This window comes from Arvicola amphibius, chromosome 4 (assembly GCF_903992535.2).
Source record: "Arvicola amphibius chromosome 4, mArvAmp1.2, whole genome shotgun sequence".
Classification (NCBI taxonomy): domain Eukaryota; kingdom Metazoa; phylum Chordata; class Mammalia; order Rodentia; family Cricetidae; genus Arvicola; species Arvicola amphibius.
The window spans coordinates 148,509,744-148,533,180 of record NC_052050.1 but is presented as its reverse complement, the minus strand read 5'-3'; the positions used below and the strand labels follow the sequence as shown (position 1 = coordinate 148,533,180).

At 44.7% G+C, this 23,437-nt stretch overlaps 1 protein-coding gene across 5 annotated transcripts in view; it reads left to right on the top strand.

The window, feature by feature from the left end:
- Window positions 1–22,796, top strand: part of Thsd1 (thrombospondin type 1 domain containing 1) — a 30,001-nt gene extending 7,205 nt beyond the window's left edge. For 2 of the 5 annotated variants that reach the window (XM_038326932.1, XM_038326934.1), the window contains exons 2-5: window positions 2,792–2,931; window positions 5,104–6,063; window positions 14,398–14,556; window positions 19,790–22,796. In XM_038326932.1, coding sequence (XP_038182860.1) covers window positions 2,874–2,931; window positions 5,104–6,063; window positions 14,398–14,556; window positions 19,790–21,165 — 2,553 coding nt within the window. In that variant the 5' untranslated portion in view covers window positions 2,792–2,873 and the 3' untranslated portion in view covers window positions 21,166–22,796. Of the gene's footprint in view, window positions 1–2,791; window positions 2,932–4,606; window positions 6,064–14,397; window positions 14,557–19,789 lie in introns of those variants that run through there. The other 3 variants (XM_038326936.1, XM_038326931.1, XM_038326935.1) reach the window with 3 other exon arrangements.
- The last annotated feature ends 641 nt before the right edge of the window (window positions 22,797–23,437 follow it).

Below are 23,437 nucleotides of genomic sequence, written 5' to 3'. Positions count from 1 at the left end.
CATGAGGAACAAGGCAGTAAGCAGCACCCCTCCATGGCCTCTGCATCAGCTCCTGCCTCCAGGTTCCTGCCCTGTCTCAGATCTTGTCCTGACTTCCTTTGATGATGAACTATGATGTGGAAGTGTAAGCTGAATAAACCCTTTTCTCTCCAGCTTGCTTTTGATCATAATGTTTCATCACAGCCATAGTAACCCTAAGACAACACATAATACATATTATATATGTATGTGCTTATAGCTTATAAGTAAATTTAGTGTCCCACTATTTTGCTGAATGTGTTTATCAGCTGTAGGAATTTTCGGATGGAATCTTTAAGATTTTTTTTTCTTATAGCATCATACCAAATAAGGACACTTTGAGTTCTTCCTTTCTTATTTGTATTTTTTTCTTGATCTCCTTCTCTTGTCTTTTTGCTCTAGCTAAGATTTCAAGTACAGTATTTAACGGGAATGGAGAGAGTGGACAGCTTTTGTCTGCTTTTCTGATATTGTGGAAGTTTCTTGTGTTTTTCTCTATTTAGTTGGATTCTGGCTATGGGATTGTGGTATATTGTTTTTATTATGGTGCATTATGTCTCTTGAATCCCTAGATTATCCAAAACATTTATCATGAGGTGATGTAGGGTTTGTCAGAGGCCTTTTCTACATCAAATGAGATGGTCGTGTAGTTTTGTCTTTCAGACTGTTTATGTGGTAGATCACATCTATTGATTTACATATGTTTAAACGCCCCTGCATCTCTGGAATGAAGCCTACTCAATCATTATGGATAATCTTTTTGATATGTTCTTTAATTTGATTTGCAAATATTTTATTGCAAACTTTTGCATCTATTTTTATAAGAAATATTGATCTAAAATTTTTATTTTTTGAAGTAATTGTGTAATTTTGGTATCAGGGTAATAGTGGTTTCATAAAAAGAATTTAAATGTTTCTTGAATTTCTTTCTCGCAGAATAATTCTTCTTCAAAGCTCTGATGGAATTCTGTGTCAAATCCATCTGACTTTGGGCTTTTTTTGATTGGGAGATTTTTAATTACTGCTTTTTTTGTTGTTGTTGTTGGTGGTGGTGTTGGTGTTGTTGTTGAGACAGGGTTTCCCTGTAGCTTTTGGAGCCAGTCCTGGAACTCACTCTGTAGACCAGATTGGCCTCGAACTCACAAAGATCCACCTGCCTCTGCCTCCCAAGTGCTGGGATTAAAGCCACACACCACCACCACCTGGCTAAGTACTGTTTTTATGTGTCTAGGTATTATGGATCTGTTTAATTTTTTTATGGCAACTTGATATAACTTTGATAGGTTGTATACCTCAAGAAATTCATCCATTTCTTTTAGGTTTTTAAATTTGGTAGAATACAAAATTATTAAATATGTCACTATGATTCTGAATTTTTTAGTTTCTGTTTTAATGCCTTCCTTTTCACTTCTAATTTTATTGATTTAGCTCTTCTTTCTCCATCTTTTGGTTAATTTGGATAAAGGATTGTCAATTTTGTTGATTTTCTCAAATGATTATGTCTTAATTTTCTCAAATTATGTCTTAATTGCATTCATTTACTCAGATGTTCTTTATGACACTTGAACATACCCATAATTACTATTTTGTGGTCATTTTCTTCCTCATCTAAATTTCTTTTCTCAGGGCCTATTACAGTTGCGTTTCTGGCTTCTGGAGTTGCCAAATTGTCTTGGATGTTTATGTTTGGCTTTGTGCTTCAATCCAGGAATCCGGAATGATGACAGTTGAAGTGTTACTGGTTGTAGATATCTAATCTTACTTTTTTTTTTTTTTGGCTGTGTGTTTCAGTCTTTGACTACTATTGCACCAATTTTGGTCCCCATCTAGCGTGACAATTGTGGGGTCTTTGGTAGAGAGTAGTTCTGCAGGCTCTAAAGAAAGAATGGATGGAAGGGTAGCAGGGAAGAGCTAGGGGGACCTGGAGTGTACAGCAGGAGGCTGGATCCCAAGGGGATGGAGTGGATTGGGAGATGGGGCCCAGGCTGGCAGGTGGCAGGTCTAAGAATCATCTGGAGAGACCAGAATGGATGGGAGAAGCAGACCAGTGCCAGACAAGGGTACTGAGTGTCTTTTTAAAAGGATTCATCATTTGGACACAGCTCCTAGGACTCAAGAAACGAAGCAAACAGATAAATGCTCCAGTCTTCAAGCAAGTGTTAATCCATTTGTAGGAGCCATGTAAGGAGGGCTTGGGTATCCATACTAGAGCATTAAGTGTAGACTTGGATGTTTTTACTAAATTTATCAGGGTGAGATGCTGACATACAGGCAGTGTGAAAGTATGTTACCAGATTAGCTGTTAGCTTCCCTAAAATTAAGCAAGTAACTCTCTGCACTTCAGGACGTCATGCAAAGATGCAAGATGGGGGTGTTTTGTAGGGAATCTTGGCATGGAGCATGCCTGAACGTTCTCGGCAAGGTAATTATAGGCTTTTGCTCCAGGGAAAACTAGTGTCTTCTCTATCTTTTAAAAATTCCTAGAAAGTTTGGCTTCTTAGAATGGCATTGCCATTTTTAATCTTTAATTTTTTATCATTTTGTTATATTATATTATAATTATTTATTTTTAAGGATTTTTTTGTGTGTATCTACTTGGGTATATGCCACATGTGTGCAGATTTCCTGAGAGGCCAGAGGAGCTGAAGTTAGCCAGGTGTCGTGAGCTGCCTGTCCCCGACTTCATGGTTTTATGAACAAATGCCATTTGTGGTTTTTCTGGTTTTGTGAATCACATAAAATGGAGTCATCGATTTTGAGTTTCTAATTTCAGGTGCTTTGGGGGAAAAAAGCCCACAATTTTGCTGTGAGAAAGGACATGAGGAGACTAAAGGCCTGGGATTTTACTGAGCAGAATGAAACCAATGTTGAAAGACTTTTCAAATCTCTTGCTGGTGGTTCTCTGTGACTATGGTGAGTACGGTGAGAATCCACCAAGCCCTTGGCATCACCGGGAAGCAAATGCACTGATGCTGGCCACCCTGCGCAGGTGAGGTCGAGCGGGCCAGCCGAATTCTCCTGAAGCCATGGCGTTGTCACCCTGGCCTCTCAAGAAATACTGTACTTCAGGGGTTTGCCTGATTAGTTCAGATTTCAATGTCAATGTATTTTTAACTCAAAAAATAAAAGAAAGAGAAAGAAAATGAAACAAATCCTCACTACCATTAAATAAATGAAAACAAGCATCGTACACTTACACTTAGCTCTCCCTCCCTTTGTTCTCTTTCTCTCTCTCTACACACACACACACACACACACACACACACACACACACACACACTTAAAAATTTTCATAAGCATCTTTAAAATTACTTTTGTCTCAGTCTTAATTCCTTGACCTATGATAAGTATGAGAGTCTCTTTGGCTACATTGTCTCCAGATGCAAGGGAATATTCACCAACTTCCATTTTCCCTAAATGGAAAAACAAAATAAAGCAAATTTTATCCCATTATGATTTCTGTTGCTGTCATAAAACACCACGACCAAAAGTAACTTGGGGAGCAATCAGTTTATTTCAGTTTACAACTGAATAACTTACTCTGGTGTTTAGTATTTAGGGAAAATAAATATCCAATAGTTAGAGAAAGTTTGATTTAAATGGCATAAATTGCTATAGATTATTTAAAATGTAAGATACTTAGCTTCTCTTCAAAGTTATGATTATCCAATATTCAAGATAAGCAATTAAGAATTTTTACCAGTAGAACTAGTGTTCTCCATTTGGGTGAGGAAGGAATTTTCAGGTGGATAAGAGATGCTATTTATTTACTCTTCATTGGTCACTCATAATAGCATGAATCTTTCTGAAATAACTAGGCAAGCTACACTCTATCACTGAGAGAAGGCAGGGCAGGAACTCAACACAGGAACCTGGAGGCAGGAGCTGGTGCAGAGGCTGTGGGGGAGTGCTGCTTACTGGCTTGCTCCTCAAGGCTTTCTCAGTAAGTAAGTAAGTAAGTAAGTAAGTAAGTATGATCAAGTATTCAAATCTATCCAAGTGTTATCTTCTTTTACTCTCAGGTAGGAAATAGATGAGGTGCTGACTGATCTAAATGTTGATATAGTCGTGTGCTGATTATAGTAATCACTGATTAAATTAAGATAAGGGGAGTTTAAAGATGGTAATTATAAGCAAAAATGTGAGCCCCTTTAGACATGTACATGATATGTATATGATGTGTGAATGGAATATATACAATAAGAATAATACACTTTAAATTATGTAGCATTTTTCAAACCAAGAAGGGGTCCTTGCAGTTCTTTCGTTATGGTATAATGTCTTACTCAGCCACGGGCCAGCTGATTGTTGCATTGCCAAATTCTGCCTGCTTTGATATTCATTTGGGTCCAGTCTCAGAAAAGAAACAAAGGTTCTTATGTGTCTGGATTCTTTGTACCCTTTCAGCTGCTCTGCTGGGTCCCTTTCAAAGATGTGGTTGGTCATAACTGAATGGTGCTTGGGAAATTAGCAGCCATCAGCCCTGTCGATGCGGCGCAGTTAAAGTTGCCAAGGACGAGCCCAGTTATTTCAGAAATGCTCAAACGATTATGGGTGACCAGCAAAGAATAAATAAATGACATCTCTTATCCATCTAAAACCTTCCTCCTCACCCAAGTGGAGAACACTGGTTCTTTTTTTCTGGTAAAAATTCCTAAATGCTTATCTTGAATAGTAACTTTGAAGAGAAGCGAGTATCTTACATTTTAAATGATCTACAGGAATAATCCGTATTGTGCCATTTAAACCAAACTTTCTCTGAACACCAGAAAATTATTAAAGTAAGAAACGTGAGGGGCTGAGTTCCGAGCCCGGGACCTGTCAATTATCCTTCTACCTTCACAGTTATTCACTGCAGTTAGGTGTTACATGTTGTGAATTCAGAGTGGTTATCACTGTCCACCATTGTCAACGTCAGGGGGATGAGAGAACACAGCTCTTAGAAAGGAAAAAGCGGGGTGCTTCTTAGTTCCTGTGGGTCATTCTGTAATGTCCTTGGCTTGCTTCCTCTTTCTCTTCATTGCATGGCTGGTAGTTCAACTCAAGCTCACCCTTTAACATACAGTTCTGACCATTGCCTTCCAGTCCTCGGAGAAGCCGAGTACCTCCTCTTGCGAGAGCCGGCGGTCCACGTGGCCCTGAGCGACAGAACGGTATCTGTGGATTTCCACTCCTTCGGTGACGCAAATGGGACACTGAGGAACGTGTCTGTCATGCTGTGGGAGGCCAACACCAATCAGACTCTCACCACGAAGTACCTCCTGACCAACCAGTCCCAGGGGACTCTCCAGTTCGAGTGCTTCTTCTTCCAGGGGGCTGGTGACTACTGGTTTGTAATGACTCCGGAAGTGACGGACAATGGCACGCAAGTTCCCGGCTGGGAGAAAAGTGCCTTTCTGAAGGTGGAATGGCCCATCTTTCACATTGATTTGAATCGGACAGCCATGGCTACAGAAGGCACCTTCCAGGTGGGCCTTTTTACCACTCAACCGCTCTGCCTGTTTCCAGGGGACAAGCCGGACATGCTGGTGGATGTGGTTTTCACCGACAGTCTCCCGGAAGCAAGAACAACAGGGCAGCCGCTGGAGATCAGAGACACCAAAAGGACAGAACTCGCTCAAGTTCAATGGGTTGAGTTTGGCTGTGCACCCGTAGGGGTGGAAGCCTACGTCACTGTGACGCTGAAGCTTTGGGGTCAAGACTCAGTCATCACGTCTGTAGGACCTATTGACCTGGCCCAAAAATTCGGATACACATTGGCGATGGCACCGGAAGTCACGTGTGAGTCTGTGGTGGAGGTGACGGTCCTGCCTCCTCCTTGTGTCTTTGTCCAAGGAGTGCTTGCTGTTTACAAAGAGGCCCCCAGACACCCGGGGGAGAGGACTTCGCAGCTGGCTGAAAACAGCCTGTCCCTGGGAGAGAAGAGCACAGTGTTTAACTGCACTTTGTTTGATGTGGGGAAGAACAAATACTGCTTTAATTTTGGAATTTCAAGGAAAAGCCATTTTTCTGCAAAGGAGTGCATGCTAATTCAGAGAAATATAGGTTGGTATTAAGATTTTTCAGCATTTTAAAATTAAATCAGTGCCTTTATGTAATCAAAATTAGTATGATCTAGGTGATCTGTAGTATTCATGACTCATTCTCCAGACTATACCAATTAGCATTATTATTTTTCCATGAAAAATTAAGAGCATATTCATCTTTCAGTTTCTGTGGGAGATTGGTTTTGGGATCCCCAGACACCGGCATTTCGTAGGATTCATTTAAAACCTACACTCCACTTCCTGTAAACCCCAAGTCATCTCTAGGCGATGACAGTATGATGTAATCTGTGTCAGTGGCTGTTATCCTGCATCATTTGTGGGACAACGGCAAGAAGAGCGACTGCACATTTTCGGTACAGGTGCAGTGTTTTTCTCTGAATACTCTGTACCCATAGCTAGGTGAGTCTATGGATGTGGATTCTGGAGAGACAGAACTCGTTGGGGGATAGGGGGGAACCATACAATTGTCCTGGCAGTTCAATTCACAGAATTTTCTCTTTCCCTCAAAAACTATTAACCATCAGTATCTCTTCAGCTAGAGATGGAGGCCCGGGTGCTCCTCTCCACTCCATAGTGGTCTTGTTCAGGCAGCCACAGATGCTGTGGGTCCCTGGGGGCTGAGGTCAGGTCCTATCCCAAAAACCCAGTTTCACGCCTGTCCTCCCCAACTTCAGGGTCCTACAGTTCTTTTACCCCTTCTCTCAGGATGGTCCTTGACCCTTGGCTGTGATACTGTGGTTTCTTTTATTGAATATCGATGTTTCCATATTCTATATTCTGATTATGGTTTCCTCTCCTTCTGCTCCTCCAGTTCCTCCCTACCTTTCTTCCCAATCCAACCCACACCCGTTCTGCCTCTCATTAGAAAACAAACAGGCCTGTAAGGAATAGTTGTAAATGAAAATGAGATAAGATAAAACAAAAACAAATCGGAATAGGAAAAAACAAACCGAAAAAAAAAAGAAAGAGCCAAAGAAAAAGCACAAGAAATACATGTAGACTCAGTCACACACGAGGTGGCACACACAGGAGTCCCGTAAAAAAAACAAAACCAGAAGCCATGATTCGAAGGCTCTGTAAAGTTAAAGAAACACACAAGCAAAATTCCACGACTTAGCATTACAAGACAGAGGCCCTCCAAAGATGCTGTCAAGTTCATTCTGTGTTGGCCATCTGCTCCTGGGCATGGGGCCCACTCTTAAGAGTGGTCTGTTTCCCCACCCTTGAAGAAAACCAATTTTTTTCTATTGCAAGTGGTTATCAATTGCGCATAGCTTCTGGTTAGGGATGGGGGCATGTGCCCACCTCTCTCAGCTTTAGGACTCTATGTGGTGCAGATTCATCCATGCAGACCAGGGAATGCTGCCTCAGTCTCTGAGTTCACATGTGAACCAGTCCCGCTGTGTTTAGAAGGCCTGGTTTCCTTGGTACCCTCCATCCCCGCTGGCCTTTAACAATTTTTCCACCTCCTGTTCCCTTCCCTGAGCCCCGAGGGGAGGAATGTGATGAAGGTATCCAAGTTAGCACTAAGTGTTCCAGTATGTTCTCGGCATATTGTCTGGCTGTGGGTCTCTGTGTCTGTTCCCGTCCACGGCAAGAGGAAGCTTCTCTGCTGATGGCTGAGCGAGGCACCGATCTATGAATGTGGCAGAATGTCATTTTATTATGATAACCCTTTAGCAGAGCGGTAGTGTTTGGTTTCCCCTAGGGTTTATCTTGTGGAGTGAGCCTTAAATCAATAAGATTTTGATTGGTTACCCCCACATTGTACCACTATTGCACCTTGCACCGGGCATACCCTGCAGGCGGGTCACCGTTGTAGACTGAAGAGGTTGTAGCTGTTTCCTGTTTTCCTTTCTCCTTTGGTAGCACGCAGAGTATCTTCCAGCCCCGTGAACACAGGGACCCCTGGGGCTTTCTGACCAGCCAGGCTAGCCTAACGGAGAGGCCATAGGACCTGGTGAGAAATCATGTCTCAAACGAAAAACAATGTTGGTGGCTCCTGAGAAATGAACCCCAGGTCCTCACATGGATGCTGGGGAGAGGTCCTCATGTTACTATTATAATGGATTAAGTAAAATGCTGCAGGTTCCCGAGGGGCGCAGCAGGCAGTGGGCCATGAGACCATGCTGCAGGTCTCCGAAGTGCAGGCTGCAGGCAGCATGTCCAAGAGCAGCTACTCCCGGGCAGGGATGGCGCAGTTCCCCGAATGCCTGCAGCTGGTGCCACGAGCAGCCTGGTGGGTGAGAGACCTCAGTGAAGCAGCCAGTCCCATGAGGAGAGATGGGCATGCCAGGAGACCACATCGCAGGTCTCTGAAGGCGGCTGGTCCCAGGCAGGGAGCCATGCCGCAGGCAAGAGACAGAGACATGGATAGGCATGCCATGCAGAGGGAGGTTGGAGATTTATTTAGTGGGTTATGGAAAGGAAGGGGAGAGGGGGAGAAGAGCAGAGAGAGACAGAGGGGAAGAAGGGGAGAAGTGGGGAGAATGGAGTTAGGCCGACTTCAGGGGAAACTGAAGATCGGCTTGCCTCGGTGGACAGGGAGGGAGTGGGCGTGGCTTGTCTCTTAAAGGGACGGAGCATTACAACTATAGCAGCCCTTACACTTAACCCTCCCCATCCTCTTCACTGCCACTCTTCTGAGTCACTGACTCAATGAATCTTATTAGTCCTTTTATTAAAAAATGGAATAATGTGTTTATGGCTCTCTCCTCTTCTAAATATGACTTAGGACCCAAGGATCCAGTACATTCTGCATGTTGCGAAGAGGGACTCCTTATGGTCTTTGTGTGGTTACTGTGCCCCTGGTACTGTTCTAAGTGCTTTTCGCGGCTCTTCACCGTTTTAGGCCTCATAACCCCGTAACTTAGGCTCATTGTATTATAGTTTTATAGGTGAGGAAGTGAAGGCACAGAAAAGCGAAGTAATTTGCCCAGGATGTTTGAGTGGAGTCAGAGCGCAAAGCAGAGTGGGTTATAAACTGGGGCTGTCGCTCAGTGGTAGGTAGTGCTTGGTCCCAGGACCCCAAAACAAATGAAACCAAAGGCTAAGCCGACTAGCCTGGCAGGTCATTTTATCAGTGCTCTGTCAATTCCAGTCTAAGGCAATAACAAACTTTCAGCTTGGAGCTGAGCAGTGGTGGCCCTGCCTCCTCCCGACATCTTCCTCTACTGCGCTCTGCCTTCTTCTTCTGACCGGTTTGAACTAGGGTCTCTTAGGGAGCCTGAAGCTCAGTTTCAGGTAGGCTGGCTGATCAGTGAGCTCCTAGGATTTTTCTGCTTCCAACAATGCCTGTGTTAGAACTACAGGTATAGATAGTCTTGCCTAGTGTTTGCAAGGGTCCTGGGGGTTTGGATTCAGGTCCACTTGCTTTCATAGCAAATGTTCTTACCCTGTGAACCATCTCCTAAGCCCCAAACACAACATTTTAAAACGAGTTTTTTGTTTTGTTTTGTTTTTACATTAAGAATCATGTTTTTCTGTTTTGTTTTGTTTTGAATCAAAACTGATTTTCTTTTTTTTTTTGGTTCACTAAGGAAATTGTTGGTTTTATTTCACAAATGGTTTTATGTATTTAAAGAAATTATACTTGTATTTACAGAAAGTCAAAATCATTTTTTAAAGAGAATATAACTGGGTCGTGTTTTTTTAACTATCTTGGGATATCAATTGGTATGCTTAGAGAAACGAGGATTATTGGGGTTTTTTTGTAATTCCCCATTTCATGGCATGAAACACAAACACAAGAGAAGGATAAATCAATTGTATTTTGATTTAACTTTCTATTGAGATCTTGTAGTAATAGAATTTCCAGTAGAATTTGAGAAAATGAACTGCATTAGGTGACCACAGAGGGCCGTTCATAGGAGATTCCCAGAGCTTCACAGGCGCAGGGGGACTCAGGGACTGAGCTGCTCTGGAGCCTTGCAGACAAAGCCGGCTCATTGTTTTTCCCCGGGAGGAACTACAGTGTGATCCAGGAGGCACAGAACCCATATTGTGTTCCGTTGGACCTCTGTATGGAATATCATTACCACATCTCAGTTGATGTTGGTCCATGATGCTCATTTAAAATGCTCGTACGCTTGTGCAAACCCGCAGAGGCTTAATTACCTTAACAAACTCTTCTTCCATGACTCACTCCAAAGATTGCAGCACTTGGCTCCCCTGAGAACACCTCTGCCCTACGGTTTTCCTTGTGTTTTTGTAGTGCTCCGGGTACCTGTAGCTGCGTTAGGAGTCTTTGCCCGTGATGGATGAAGAGACATTGTGATACAGAGGGTGACATGTGCTGCCGGTTCTGATAGATACGAGCGTTGGATGGATACCTATAAACAGAGAGGGGGTTTGGATTGATTGTCACTAAGAAACAAGTTATTATGAGTGGCAGTGATTTCATATCTGCTTCGGAGAGGAAGTTTGAATTTATCAACAGCATTTTTATCCGGAGGGTGCAGCTCGGTGGTAGAGCAGTTGTCTAGGGTGCCAGGGGCTCTGGGTTCCATCCCAGTACTGGAAGGGTGGAAGAAAGCTGTTTGGGGCTGTTTTGTGTGTAGTGTGAGGTTCCGTGCATAGGTGGATCGCCTCTAGGACTGTTAAGAGTAACTGACTCATTTGTCCTGCGTTGTTCCTCTGTAGCCAGGTAACGTCCCCAGTTCTGCCTGTAGCTAGTTTTGCCTTTTATTAATATAGGCATTCCATGTCCTTTCAATATTTACAAGGTATATTTTCTCCTATCCTTTTACTTTTGACCCATACATGTTTTATGTGTATATTATACATATTTATATGTATGTATATATGTGTAAATATATATATATAGTTCTTGATTTCAAACAGCACAAACACATATATGTACACATACAGTTTACGTTTAGTTTTATTACTACACATTTGGATTAAAGTCTATTTTTCTGGGATTATAAATCTTCCATTAGATCTTTGTTTTGTTTTTCTCTTTTATTGTAGATTAATTGAAGTTTTTTATGATTTACTTTAACAATCCTATGAGTCTATGATTTATACCTTAAAATATTTTAGTGATTGTTCTAGAAATTTCTCTCTATTTATATTTATATTTTAAAATATATCTCTGAATTTTATATTCTCTCTCATATAAAATATATAAAATATAACAGACATGTTATATAATATATATATAAAGATATATAAATATATCTTTACCTCTAGTCTACTTTGAGAAACAGTTTTTTTTCTTAATAATGTTATTTTAATTAAAGTATAATTACATCATTTCCTCTCTGCTCCCTTCAACCCCTTCCATTCCCCTTTACTCCATCTCAAATTCATGGCCTCTTTTTCTTTGATTATTTTTGTTAAATGTGCATACATACCTGCATATATACACACAAATATATAAATACAACCTGTTGAGTCTGTTTAGTATTGCTTATATGTATATGATGTCAGGGCTGACCAGTTGGTGTTGCATATCCTTAGCTCATCTCTGGGGAAGACTAGTTCTTCTCTCGGCAGGTGTTAGTTGCCTGCAGTTCTTTTTCTAGGGCTGGAGCCCTGAAGATTTCCCTTTTTCCTATTAGCATGTCTGTTAGCATTTTCATCGCTCAGGTCTTGTTTAGGAAGCCGTGCCTGTGATATCATGGTCGCGGCTTTCCTGTCTTTTCTATTTTTTTGTTTGTTTATTTATTAAGTATACAATATTCTGTCTGTATGTATGCCTGCAGGCCAGAAGAGGGCACCAGACCCCATTACAGATGGTTGTGAGCCACCATGTGGTTGCTGGGAATTGAACTCAGGACCTTTGGAAGAGCAGGCAGTGCTCTTAACCTCTGAGCCATCTCTCCAACCCTCCCTGTCTTTTCTAAAAGATACAGTCTCACAGATCTCCTGGTCCTCTGACTTTTAAAATCTCTCTGCCCATCTTCCATGTGTTCCCCAACTATATTTGCAGGAGTTGTGTTGTAGACATATCTACTGGGGCTGGGCCTCCCATGGTCAGGTGTTCTCTACATTATGACCAGTTGTGGTTTTCTGTGATAGTCTCTAACTGCTACAAAAACAAGCTTTTTGATGAGGGTTGAGATCTACATTTCTCTGTGGCTATAAAGACAAGTATCTAGAATGCAGTAAGGAGTTATTCTGGTCTAGCAAAGTGGCAGCAGTAGGTTTCCTCGAAGATCCATGTAGCCCAGGTTAGTCGGATAGGTCTCCAAGTACTAGGTCTGATTTCCATTCTGATGAACAGGCCTTAGGTCTAATTAGACAGCTGTTGGTTGCTGCCGAGATAGAGAGCCACTCTTAGGAATACCTTGACATGCTGGTCATTGTTGTGGTTCATGGGTGTCACAGTTGGGCAGGACTGATTACCTCCCTCTTCACAAGCTGGCGTAGCACATTTTGATATTCTGAAAACCAAGTCCTCAAGCAGGCAGAAACTCGGATACAGATCGAATTTTCCAGGTTCTGTGCCTGAAGTTCATGGTGTCTTCAGCAATAGGGACTTGCCTTCAACCTCTAGGAGACAGTCAAGGGCAACAGCCACTGCCTATATTGTTTTGGGAGTCTCTTGGACTTCCCGACCAACAATTCTTATCCTTAGTGCCGGGTTTTTGTTAGATAGTTTATGGCTTTTGTGGGGAGCATTAGTATGACGGCAGAGCCCTTAGGACCTAAATATTTTCCATTAGGTCAAACCTCCCAACACTGCTGCATGGGGTGGGGTTGGGGTGTGTCAGAGTCCTACCACGTGCTTTTTAGGGGTACACATTCTACTCAAAGATGTATTTATGTTTCCATTTGAGTTCTTTCTAGTTACCCATATTCATAAAGTGTGTGGAATATGCTGGGAGTTGGACAAAGGCTTTCTTGATCTTTGCTCCTGTAATTTTGTGGTTCTAGCATTTTATTCTCCTTAGCTTACAGTAGTGGTGTCTCTTTTCATGTGTGTGTGTATCTTGTTTGACTTTTCCATTAATGTCTAGTTTAACATATTAGTCATGGGCATTTTGAATTTTATTTCCAATATACCTACTATGTAACTTATTTCGGAGTCTGATTTTATTGAATACTATTATTTCTTGCTTTTTTATGCATCTCAGAATTGCTTGAAATTATAGACACTGAGGCCAATGTAATTTATTTCCAGAAACAGGTATACTTCTGCTTTCAATAGGCTATTTTTGTGGGTTTTGGGTTAATGTGGTAAAGAATTGGGCCGCGTTTGGGTTGTCCCTGTTGCTGTGGCAACCCTTACTGTATCTAAGATTTCAATATGTGTCAGTGCTACTCTCTGTTTAGGGGAAACAATCCAAAGGGATTGTCTTCATGTTTCTCTACGTCCTTCACTTTCCATCATCCTGCAGGGTTTGTATGTGGATTCTAGGGATTGAACTCAGATCTTCAGGCTTGGTAGCAAGCACCATTATCTTATGAACCATCTTCCCAGTCTTCACCTCTAGCTCTTGCCTTCCACGGGCACCAAACTGTTGGTATTTGGGACTTGGTATGTAATTTTCTAACCTAGAGGTATGACTCATTGCTAATATTAAACTACTTGGTACTTGGTAGTTAATTTACTAATTGTCTTGTGGTGGTTCCGTTTCATCTGAAGTAAGTGCTATGTGTCTGAATCTCAGGGATGAGGCAGGCTCTATGATCTCATGTAGTCATGAAAGACCTCGAATCGTGGGAGCCCAAGACATTTTCAGCTCTCCCACAAGTCTGTCACAACAGCTAGCCTCAGTGAGTCCTCTCAGAATGACTGGTTAGCTTTGCATAGTGGTGGAGATGGAAGGGAGGATCCATACGGTTTGATGGTTTTCTTACTGTGACCTTGTCCCTCCAGACACACACTGTGTCTAGTCCTGCACTTGACCTCAGCCCTTCTGGTGGGAAGAGGTGCAAGTGGGCACAAGTTCCTCTTCTTATCTTGTCCCCAGGGGCTCTGTGTTCTCATCCTACCCCCTCAGTGATTCCTGCGTCTTAGATGTGTTTGTCTGATGAGCTGGTGTGGGTGGGTGCTGGACTCTGTCCCAGGCAAACAAGTATTGCTGCCCCCTTTCCTCGGAGGGGCTGGCTCTCCTCTCACTGCGGGCTGGTCTGTTGCCCTGTGACCTCAGCCCTCTGGGGGAAGTGTAGGAATGCTAAGACCGGAGAAGGCTGTATACATAATACAGCTCTTCTTTGTTTTGAGACAAAGACTGACCCTTCAGATTTTTTACATCTATGAGAATGTTTTTACTTCTAGCCTTTTAAGATCAGAGCTTTGAGTTTTGCCGCTTCGTTCGGGTGCAATTAAACACTGATTCTTCAATGCGTGGCACTAAAAGCGTGACTTATATCCTTGCAGAGTCTTGGGGACCATGGCAGCCGTGGAGTCAATGTAGCAACACGTGCGGGGAGGCTGTCCGAGAACGGCGCCGCGCGTGTCTCGCTTCTTTCCCCTCCAGACCCAGCTGCTCTGGAGTATCCTCAGAGACCTCTTCATGCTCCCTGGAGGAGTGTGCTGGTACGTGTTCCTGCTTCCTTTTTGGTCACTGCTCAGAGCCCCTGCCAATTAAGCCTGTCTGGGAACTACCAGTCTGTGCTCAGTTGACACTTACTTCTCTGATTGCCACTGTTCTTCTGGCTTTGCGCTTATCGGTGTCTAAGACTTGGAGTAGTTGCCGTAGTAACTTGCCAGTGAGATGATAGGATTTACTATTGGAAGTGAGGGAAGTGACATGGGAGTATGTCTAAAAATTCAGCTATGTTAAGGGGTTTTATTAAACAATACAGAAATAGTTGGGAAATGATGTGGGAATCTGTTCTTTCCTACCTGTGTGGATGCCAAGGATGGCACCAGATTTTTTTTTTTTTGGGTAGGATCTCACTATATAGCTCAGAAAGATCTTAAATTTTTATCCCATCTCAGCAGCTGGAGTGCTAGGATAGAGGCATAACAATGTGCCCAACCAGTTGTTATCCCCCCACCTTCTCACCTACCTGAAAACGAAACATAACAAAAAAAAATCATATAGAAAAACATCTTTTCTTAATTTTCCACCTATCCTCTCAGAGGTTGTCCAAAGGGGGTGTGTAGACCCTCGGTTGTCAAAATGAAGCAGGGCGCCTGTTTCTTTCCTTCTCAGTGGTCTAAGTTTATCTGTTACCAGTTCTGTCTGGGAGGAGGAGGCAGGGGTATTTCTTCTCGCCATCCCCAGAGACAGGACTTGTCTGCGTTTTATGAGCGTCATGGAGGTCCACCCTGATAGGGACTCCAGGATATTCGCTTGAGTGGTTCATAGAAATGGTCGCTTGCCTGAGCCAGGTTTGCTTCCTCTGTGGAGTGGAGTAACACTTACAGTTATGGCGATGGAGGGGTCATGTTCTTCTTACTTCAGTCACCTCCTGAGAAGCAGCTTGGTTAGCTGGCCAGCTTTTGCTGAGGTCCTGACTTCTAGATAAAGTTCCTCTTACTTTACAGCCCGCCTACTTATACTCTCTGTTTCCAGGCCTCCTTAGCTCTGCATCCTTCTGGGATTGGGATGTGTTAGATGCTTCCCTTTATTTGGACCTTAGAGAACATTTTAGCCAAGACTATAGGCACCCAGCAGCATCGGCCAGTGTCCCCATCTATAGCCTTAAAAGGTCCTTTTGTTCCTTTGTCTTTCCAACCAGTACCATAGGCCTTGTGGCCTTCATTTTAGCATCTAAAGAATGTTCTTCTCCATTTTGTATTCTTATTGCAACCATAGCCTAGGCCTTTCTTTCTGCCCTCAGTCACCTCATTTTCTTTAATAAGTCCTGAACACTATAAAAGAAATCGCATCTGTTCTGAACATGTAAAAACATTTTTTTTCTTTTTTAACATTGCAAATTTTGCATGTGCACATGCACATGAACTTTTGAGTGCATACATTTGCCATGGTGCTAGTGTAGAAGTCATAAGATAATTTGCAGCATTTGCTCTTTCTGTCCCATGCATCTGGGAGTCAGACTTGACTGTCGGGGTCTGCAGCCAGTGCCCTTACCTGCTGAGCCATCCTGCCAGGCCCAACCATTTTTATTGTCATCATTCTGTATGTTTATAGTGTGGCAACTAGTTATAAAACTGTTGTCCTATCCTGGGCAATATAGGTGACCTAAAAATGTCTTCAAAAGCAAGAGGATGTATATGAATTCTATGCAAATATGACACTATATTATAGACACTTGAAGAGGCTGATATCCCCAAGCATCCAGGAGGCAATCCTAAGATACTAAGTGATGACTACATTCTCTCTCCTGCACATTCAGGGGGAAGGCTCTGGGCACATGGAGGTTCCCTGCCCAGGGTCACACAATGAGGGATCGTGGGGAATAGGAATCATAGTAAGCTGCCTATGTCTCTCTTAAATACTTTGCTTTTATATTCAGGCCACTGCAGCTTTCTGGAAGAGACATCAGCAAGTGGAATTAGCCATTGTTTTCTGAGGAAATATGGTTGTATTTTACATTCTGGCATCTAACTTCTGTGATATTGGGTGGGGTCTGGAAAAGCACACAATCTTAACAAGACAGCTAAGTGATAAAGTTACCCCTTCCTGTACTGACGCCGGGGATAAAACGATCTTTCCACGCGTTTGCTTCCTCCTATTTTGTACGTTGTCACTTCTTGGAGATGTGAAGATCTGCTTTAACATCAGGGCATCTGCTTCACTTCAGGAGATCCGGGAAGCGTTAGATGAGGCAGGATGGGCCAGGCCAGCAGCTGAGAAAAACTCTTTTCCAGCTGTGTGTTTCTTGTTTGTTTGTTTATTTTTGAAGCTGCCAGCCAGAGTCAGAAAGTAATGTGGCGAAGAGAGCACTTTGTGACAGGTGATGGGAATGCTGTCACACACCTTCATCAGCCATCATGGTCAGTGACAGAGGTGACACACCAGGGAACAAGTCTCTATTTTCACTGAATCGGGGATCCAGGGTTTTGTCTGGCTATAGGAGAAAATGCTTTTGTGCCCCTGAGTACAGCCATGTAACACTTCAACGAACGAGCAGGCAGAGTCCATGTTGTGGTAGGCTCATCCCGTCTGGTATAATAGTGATTGTTTTGCTATTATTCTTCTTAGTAAGGACAGAATCGGTTAATTAAACTGATGTATGTTCATTGGATACCAACTGTGTGCAGGTTATATTGAACTGGGACTGGGATTGGGACTATATTGAATTTACTTACAAGGTATGTCCTTGTCTTGAAATATTATATAGCAGCCTGGAAGGTTCAGAGAGAGACATAATAGAATACAAAGCCTGAAATGATAGACATGCCCACGGATTTCTCTGGAAGCATGTGGGGTGAAAATCCATGCTGGGGACAGCTCAGTTCTTGAAGCAGGTGATGCTGGAGCTGTAGCTTGAGAATGGAGAATGCACCACCCAGAGGAGCTTGACGGGCAGGGGTTTGATTAAAGGAGCGATGGCTGAAGGCGTAGCAGCGAAGAGCTCAGCGACCTGAGACTCTTGAGGCGTTCGCTGGGGCTAGAGGCTGGGGCGCTAGGAGGAGAGGGGGCAGAGGGGGTAGATAAAGCGCCCCGACGGCCTCAAAGGTGTGAACCTGTGTTGTTGATGCATCGTTGATGGTAACGTGGATACAGACGAAAAGGGAAGGTGTAGTAATGAGTACCTGTTAAGGATTTTTTGACCTAAGTTGAAAGAGTAACCAAAAACACGGCAGAGCATCCTGCGGGAGGAAGGAGTACATTTGACTCTGAGGGGTCATTCAGGATTATAAGGAGACATGTTTATTGTGGGAAGCACAGTTGATGATAGACAGAGCAGTGTGTCAGTAAACACGGACTCCTCTTCTGCCATGCAGGCCGGGGAAGATAAGGAGTATGATTGGCTGTGGCATGGCTGGGGCCCTGAAGGGTCTCTTTAAGGTAGAAAGCGAGTACATGTGTTACATGTGTTTCTATGCTGCTGGAGAGGACCCTGGGGACGCTTGGTCAGATGGATGATCCTTCGGGGAAGGTTGGCTTAGAGAGCTTGGGTGGATGGAGTCACATTTCCTGGAGCACCCTTGTCCCGCTGTTGGGGTGCGAGAGAGACCAACAGAGGTGCAGCTGTTGCGGTGTTTATGGGGATGTGGATAACAGTGAACAAGCTCTGTGGGAGTTGCCGTGGACAGTGTGGAGGTGCAGAGGCACAGGCCTGCACAGCCATGAGTTTCCTTCTGCCTTTACTCAGACACTGGGCACAGCAGCTGAGAATTCACATGCCTACCAGGTTAGTTTAGGATGGACTCCTGCCTCAGACTAGCATGGGGAAGGGTTCGTTTCATCTTACACATCACAGTCTACCACTGAGGAAAGCCAAGGCAGCAATCTGAAGGCAGGAACCGAAGCAGAGAACATGGAAGAATGCTACTTACTGGCTTGCTCCCAGGCTCATGTTTGGCTGCCTTTTCTATACAGACCTACCCAAGGATGGTGTTGCCCACAGTGGGCTGGACCCTCCTATATGGATTATATAATGCCCAAGAAAGTGTCCCACTGACATGCCCACAGGATAATTCAATGGAGGCAGTTCCTCAGTTGGCTTCCTCTTCCTGAGTATGTCAAGTTGACGGTCAGATCTTACAGAGGCCTGAAGTTCAGTTTCCTCTAACTCCAGCTCTAGGGCACCTGAACTCTCTTCTGGCCTATGAGGGCGCTCTCTCTCTCTCTCTCTGTCTCTCTCTCTCTCTGTCTCTCTCTCTCTCTCTCTGTCTCTGTCTCTCTCTCTCTCTCTCTCTTTCTGTCTGTCTCTCTCTGTCTCTCTCTCATGTGCAGCCACACACTCAAATAAATATTTTAAAAAAACAATACCACAGCATATATGCAACAGCTGAGAGGGTTGAGGTAAATTGCTCTGTGGGAGGGACAGGCTTCAGGTGAGATGAGGAGGCCAAGCAGGCCTCCCTCTGAAGGGAGACTGAGGAGTTTGAGGGATTTCTAATCAGGTGTGCTCTAGAGAACAGTAGGAAAGCACAGGGAAACACCGGGAGCAACTGGAGGTGGTGATACCACAGGGTAAAGGGGGCAGGTGCCCGGAAGCACTTAGACAGTGGGCGGTGACTAAGGCAGGGGTGGGAGTGGGGCGCAGCGAGTTTAGGTGGCAATGGTGGGCGTCTGGGTTCCAGGCGTCCGACTGCAGTACAGTCGGAGACTCTAGGGGGTTCTGCATCTTCACAAGACACATTGGAGAGAGATCCCATATGAAGACAGGTCAGGGAAGGGCAGTGATGGCTGAGAGCAGGATTGCGGGCAGCTTCTTCCCGCACAGGGGGGTGGGTCTGGATTAACTACATGGCTACTAGTCGGACTTTCCTCAGTGAGTTTTGCTAATTGTAAACGTTTAGGTACAGTTATCTAAATTATTTATATTTGGTTTTGAGTTTTATACATAGACTTTCCCCACATGCCTTTATTGGGTACATTTAACTAACTATGGGTGCCCGTGTTCCTATCTTCATAAGTCTGTGTGAGTCTTGGCAGGAGATGCTGAGCACAGAAGTCTTCTGGTTGTGACTTCCTGGGCCCCTTCTGTGGTTCCCCGTTTTTGCAGGGTTCTTTCTTTATTGGCCACCTTCAGCTCTCATCAGAAACCCAAATCTTTGGTTCTTTCCTTTCCTCTTTAATTGCTCTAATAACTGAGGCAACCACTGTGACCTCAAAATCACGCCGAGAAATCAACATAAGAGAATCCATTTATTTTAACTTTGTATTTTTTTTTCTTTTTTCAAGTATTCCGGCCGCCGGGCCCATCGCCTATTCCGCCCCAGGGTCCGGTGAAGTCCAACAACGTCGTGACTGTCACAGGGATATCCCTGTGCTTGTTCATCATCATTGCCACAGTGCTCGTCACTCTCTGGAGGAGGTTCGGCAGAGCTCCCAAATGCAGCACCCCTGCCCGACACAACTCCATCCATACCCCTGGCTTCCGGAAGAACTCGGATGAGGAGAACATCTGCGAGCTGAGCGAGCCTCGGGGAAGCTTCTCCGATGCCGGTGACGGACCCAGGGGAAGCCCAGGGGACACAGGCATCCCTCTGACTTACAGGTGCAGTGCTCCAGCGGCTCCTGACGACGAGGCCTCTGGCAGTGAGAGCTTCCAGTCCAACGCCCAGAAGATCATCCCGCCCCTGTTCAGCTACCGCCTGGCCCAGCAGCAGTTGAAGGAGATGAAGAAGAAAGGGCTGACTGAGACCACCAAAGTGTACCACGTGTCTCAGAGTCCCCTGACGGACACTGTCGTGGATGCCGCTGCCAGTCCTCCCTTAGACCTGGAATGCCCCGAAGAAGCAGCAGCAGCGAGCAAGTTCCGAATCAAGTCTCCATTTCTGGACCAGCCTGTGGCAGGCACCGGGGAAAGGCCGCCCTCCAGGCTGGATGGCGTCGTGCCTCCGCCCAGCTGTGCGGTCAGTCCCAGCCAGACCCTGATCCGCAAGTCGCAGTTGAGGTCAACCGTGGGGAGAGAGGGTTCATCTGAGAGGTGCCACTCCAGAAGTTCCCTCTTCAGGAGGACTGCTAGTTTCCACGAAGCCAAGCAGTCCCGCCCATTCCGGGAGAGGAGCTTGTCTGCGCTAACTCCCCGCCAGGTCCCTGCCTATAGTTCAAGGATGCGGACCTGGGACCAGATAGAGGATAGGTCCAGGCCTCCTAGTCGAAGTGCCCACCTGCTTCCAGAGAGATCAGAGCACTTCCAAGGGGCAGGTCGGGCCAGCAGTCCCTTGGGCCCTCTCTCCAAATCTTACACTGTGGGGCATCCCAGGAGGAAACCGGACTCTGGGGATCGCCAGGCAGGGTTGGTGGCAGGAGCTGAGAAAACGGAGCCTCACCGAGCTCACAGGGGACCGTCCCCCAGTCACAGGAGTGTTTCACGGAAGCAGCCTTCACCCATTTTCCCCAAAGATAGCTACCAGAAAGTCAGCCAGCTCAGCCCTTCTCACTGCAGAAAAGATAAATGTCAGAGCTTTCCCATCCACCCAGAGTTCGCCTTCTATGACAACACCTCTTTCCGCCTCACTGAGGCTGAGCAGAGAATGCTGGACCTCCCGGGATACTTCGGCTCCAACGAAGAGGATGAAACCACACTTAGCGTGGAGAAGTTGGTCATCTAGGCTAGGAAGCTGCAGGACCCACCCAGGGCCCTTTACCCAGCTGGCAGTAGCCACTGCTCACATACTTTGTTAACTATATTGTATAACTGTGGGAATTGGTTCAAAACCCAGAGGGGTGTGTGCGTGCGTGCGTGCGTGCGTGCGTGCATGCGTGCGTGTGTATGTGTGTGTGCATGTGCTCACTGAGAAGTTATTTATCCTGAATGTTTATCCTGAAAGTTTCTTTTTGTTATCCCTTTTCTATCAGCTTATTACTGCTAATAAAATTTAAGTGAGGCAAATGTATGATGCATTTTGAACACTACACTGGATGTTTCCAACTTTGGAATCTGGAAGCTTCTCCCAAAGGGGAGGAGCCATCGGCTGCTTGCCTCCCTGTGCAAAACTATTATAGGCGCGTCCTTGTAACTTGCTTTGTTGTGCGGTAAGGACTAAACAAAGAGCCTAAAAATGGGGCTACTTCTTTCTGAAGGTTGTCACCCAGGTACCAAGTGGCATAAATCCTTGCAGCTCAGTGGCCTAATGACTATTCAGGATCCCCTTAAATAGCTACTTTTTCTTCTTTTTCACAGTGCCCTCTGTGCTGCCACACCCATCCTGCTTTTAGATTGTTTTCCTTCCTTCCGTGTATCAGGATGTCGCCCTCCTGGTGAGGGTTCAGACGGGGAAAGTCGCAGATGTAAACACGGTAGTTTCAAACGTTAATATTTGGTGAGCTGCCGCTTGTGCCGTTTTCATTGAACATTAAAATGTGCTTCCTTTGGGGCGGCTTTCGGGATGGCTATCTGCTCTGCCGGAACAGGAGGGGTAGATTGTCCAGGCTTTCTGACAGCCGCTGTGCCGATGAAAGGAGAGGCAGGCCGGGTACTCTCCAGTGTCTTTATTTATCGCACCAGAGCTTTGTTCTTGATCCAAGCTCGCAGGTCTGTGTGCCAGCCTTTGACACACAGGGCACATGCTCACTCGCTTGTCCCAGAGCTCCCAGGGGATTGTCCAGCGGTATCAGACCGAGACCAAAACAGCTTTGGAGAAATGAAGATTCAAGAGGAGCACTATGGGCTGAAAGGCTTTCTGTTCAGTGATGTTCACCATCGGCCTAGTTTTCTGGGGCTCTCCCCAACGGTGAACCCTGGCCTCCGAGAGAAAAGATGTGTCATGCGGTCTTCAGCGCGTAAGCTGTAGATTTCCGTAGAAAGGTTTTCTGTTTCTAACCACGGCGTCTCCATGCACTAGCCCCAGTGGCTGCTGTAGAGTGGGGGCCCCAGAAAGGTAAATGGCCAACTAGGGAAATGCCTTGAAACCCATTTGTAGTTGAATTAGAATGATTCTTTGTAATACGTCACACTGTAAATCACAGAAAGGAAATATGTTCGGGAGAGATTATGAGATTTCCGTTTATAGAGGTCTCCATAAATGAAAGTATTTTTTATTTTTATTTTTTTGGTATTATTGACTTGTGTGTTTCCAACCATCCTCTGAACTCTTAGTGAGGCTTAGACAACATTTTGCTAGTTCTGTGTTTCAAATTATCTCATTATATGTGATACTGGCAATCTCCATAAGCATTATACATTTTAAGTATTATTGTCTGTGTCCCAAACAGTCCTGTCTGTCATGTATCTGCTCACTTACCTGAGAATAAATGTTCTTATTAAATGTAGTTTTTTATTTTAAACTTTAAAATTTTTAATTTATTTTAGAATTTTACACAAATATTATATTTATATTATTTCCACCCCCTTCTTTCCTCTCTAACTACTCCCTCTCAAAGTCATAACTCTGTGTGTGTGTGTGTGTGTGTGTGTGTGAGAGAGAGAGAGAGAGAGAGAGAGAGAGAGAGAGAGAGAGAGAGACTAGTCACTTGGGATTGAACTGAGCCCTGTCAAAGGCCTTGTCCCTGGAGAAAAATTCTGTCTCTCAGCAGCCATTGATTGTCCACGACTCTTCAGCTAGGGCCGGGGCCTTGTGACATTTCCCCCATCGTGTTGGCGTGTTGGCTAGCGTTGCCACTGTACAGGTCTTGTTAGCCACCCGTATTGTTATAGTTTTTATCTCTTATCTCAGGACACTTCCGGGCAAGCTTCAACTCCGCTTGATGGATGGTTCTCAAACGCATGATTTCCAACCCGTTGACAGTTGTGCTTCTGGAGATCTTTGACGTGCCCATCCAGTTGTGGTTCCCAGCTATCTCTTTGTCCTCCCTCAGCAGCTCAGTATCCGGGCAAAACACCAACACACAGCTGGCACGGGAGTTAGAAGCTTAAGGGTCACT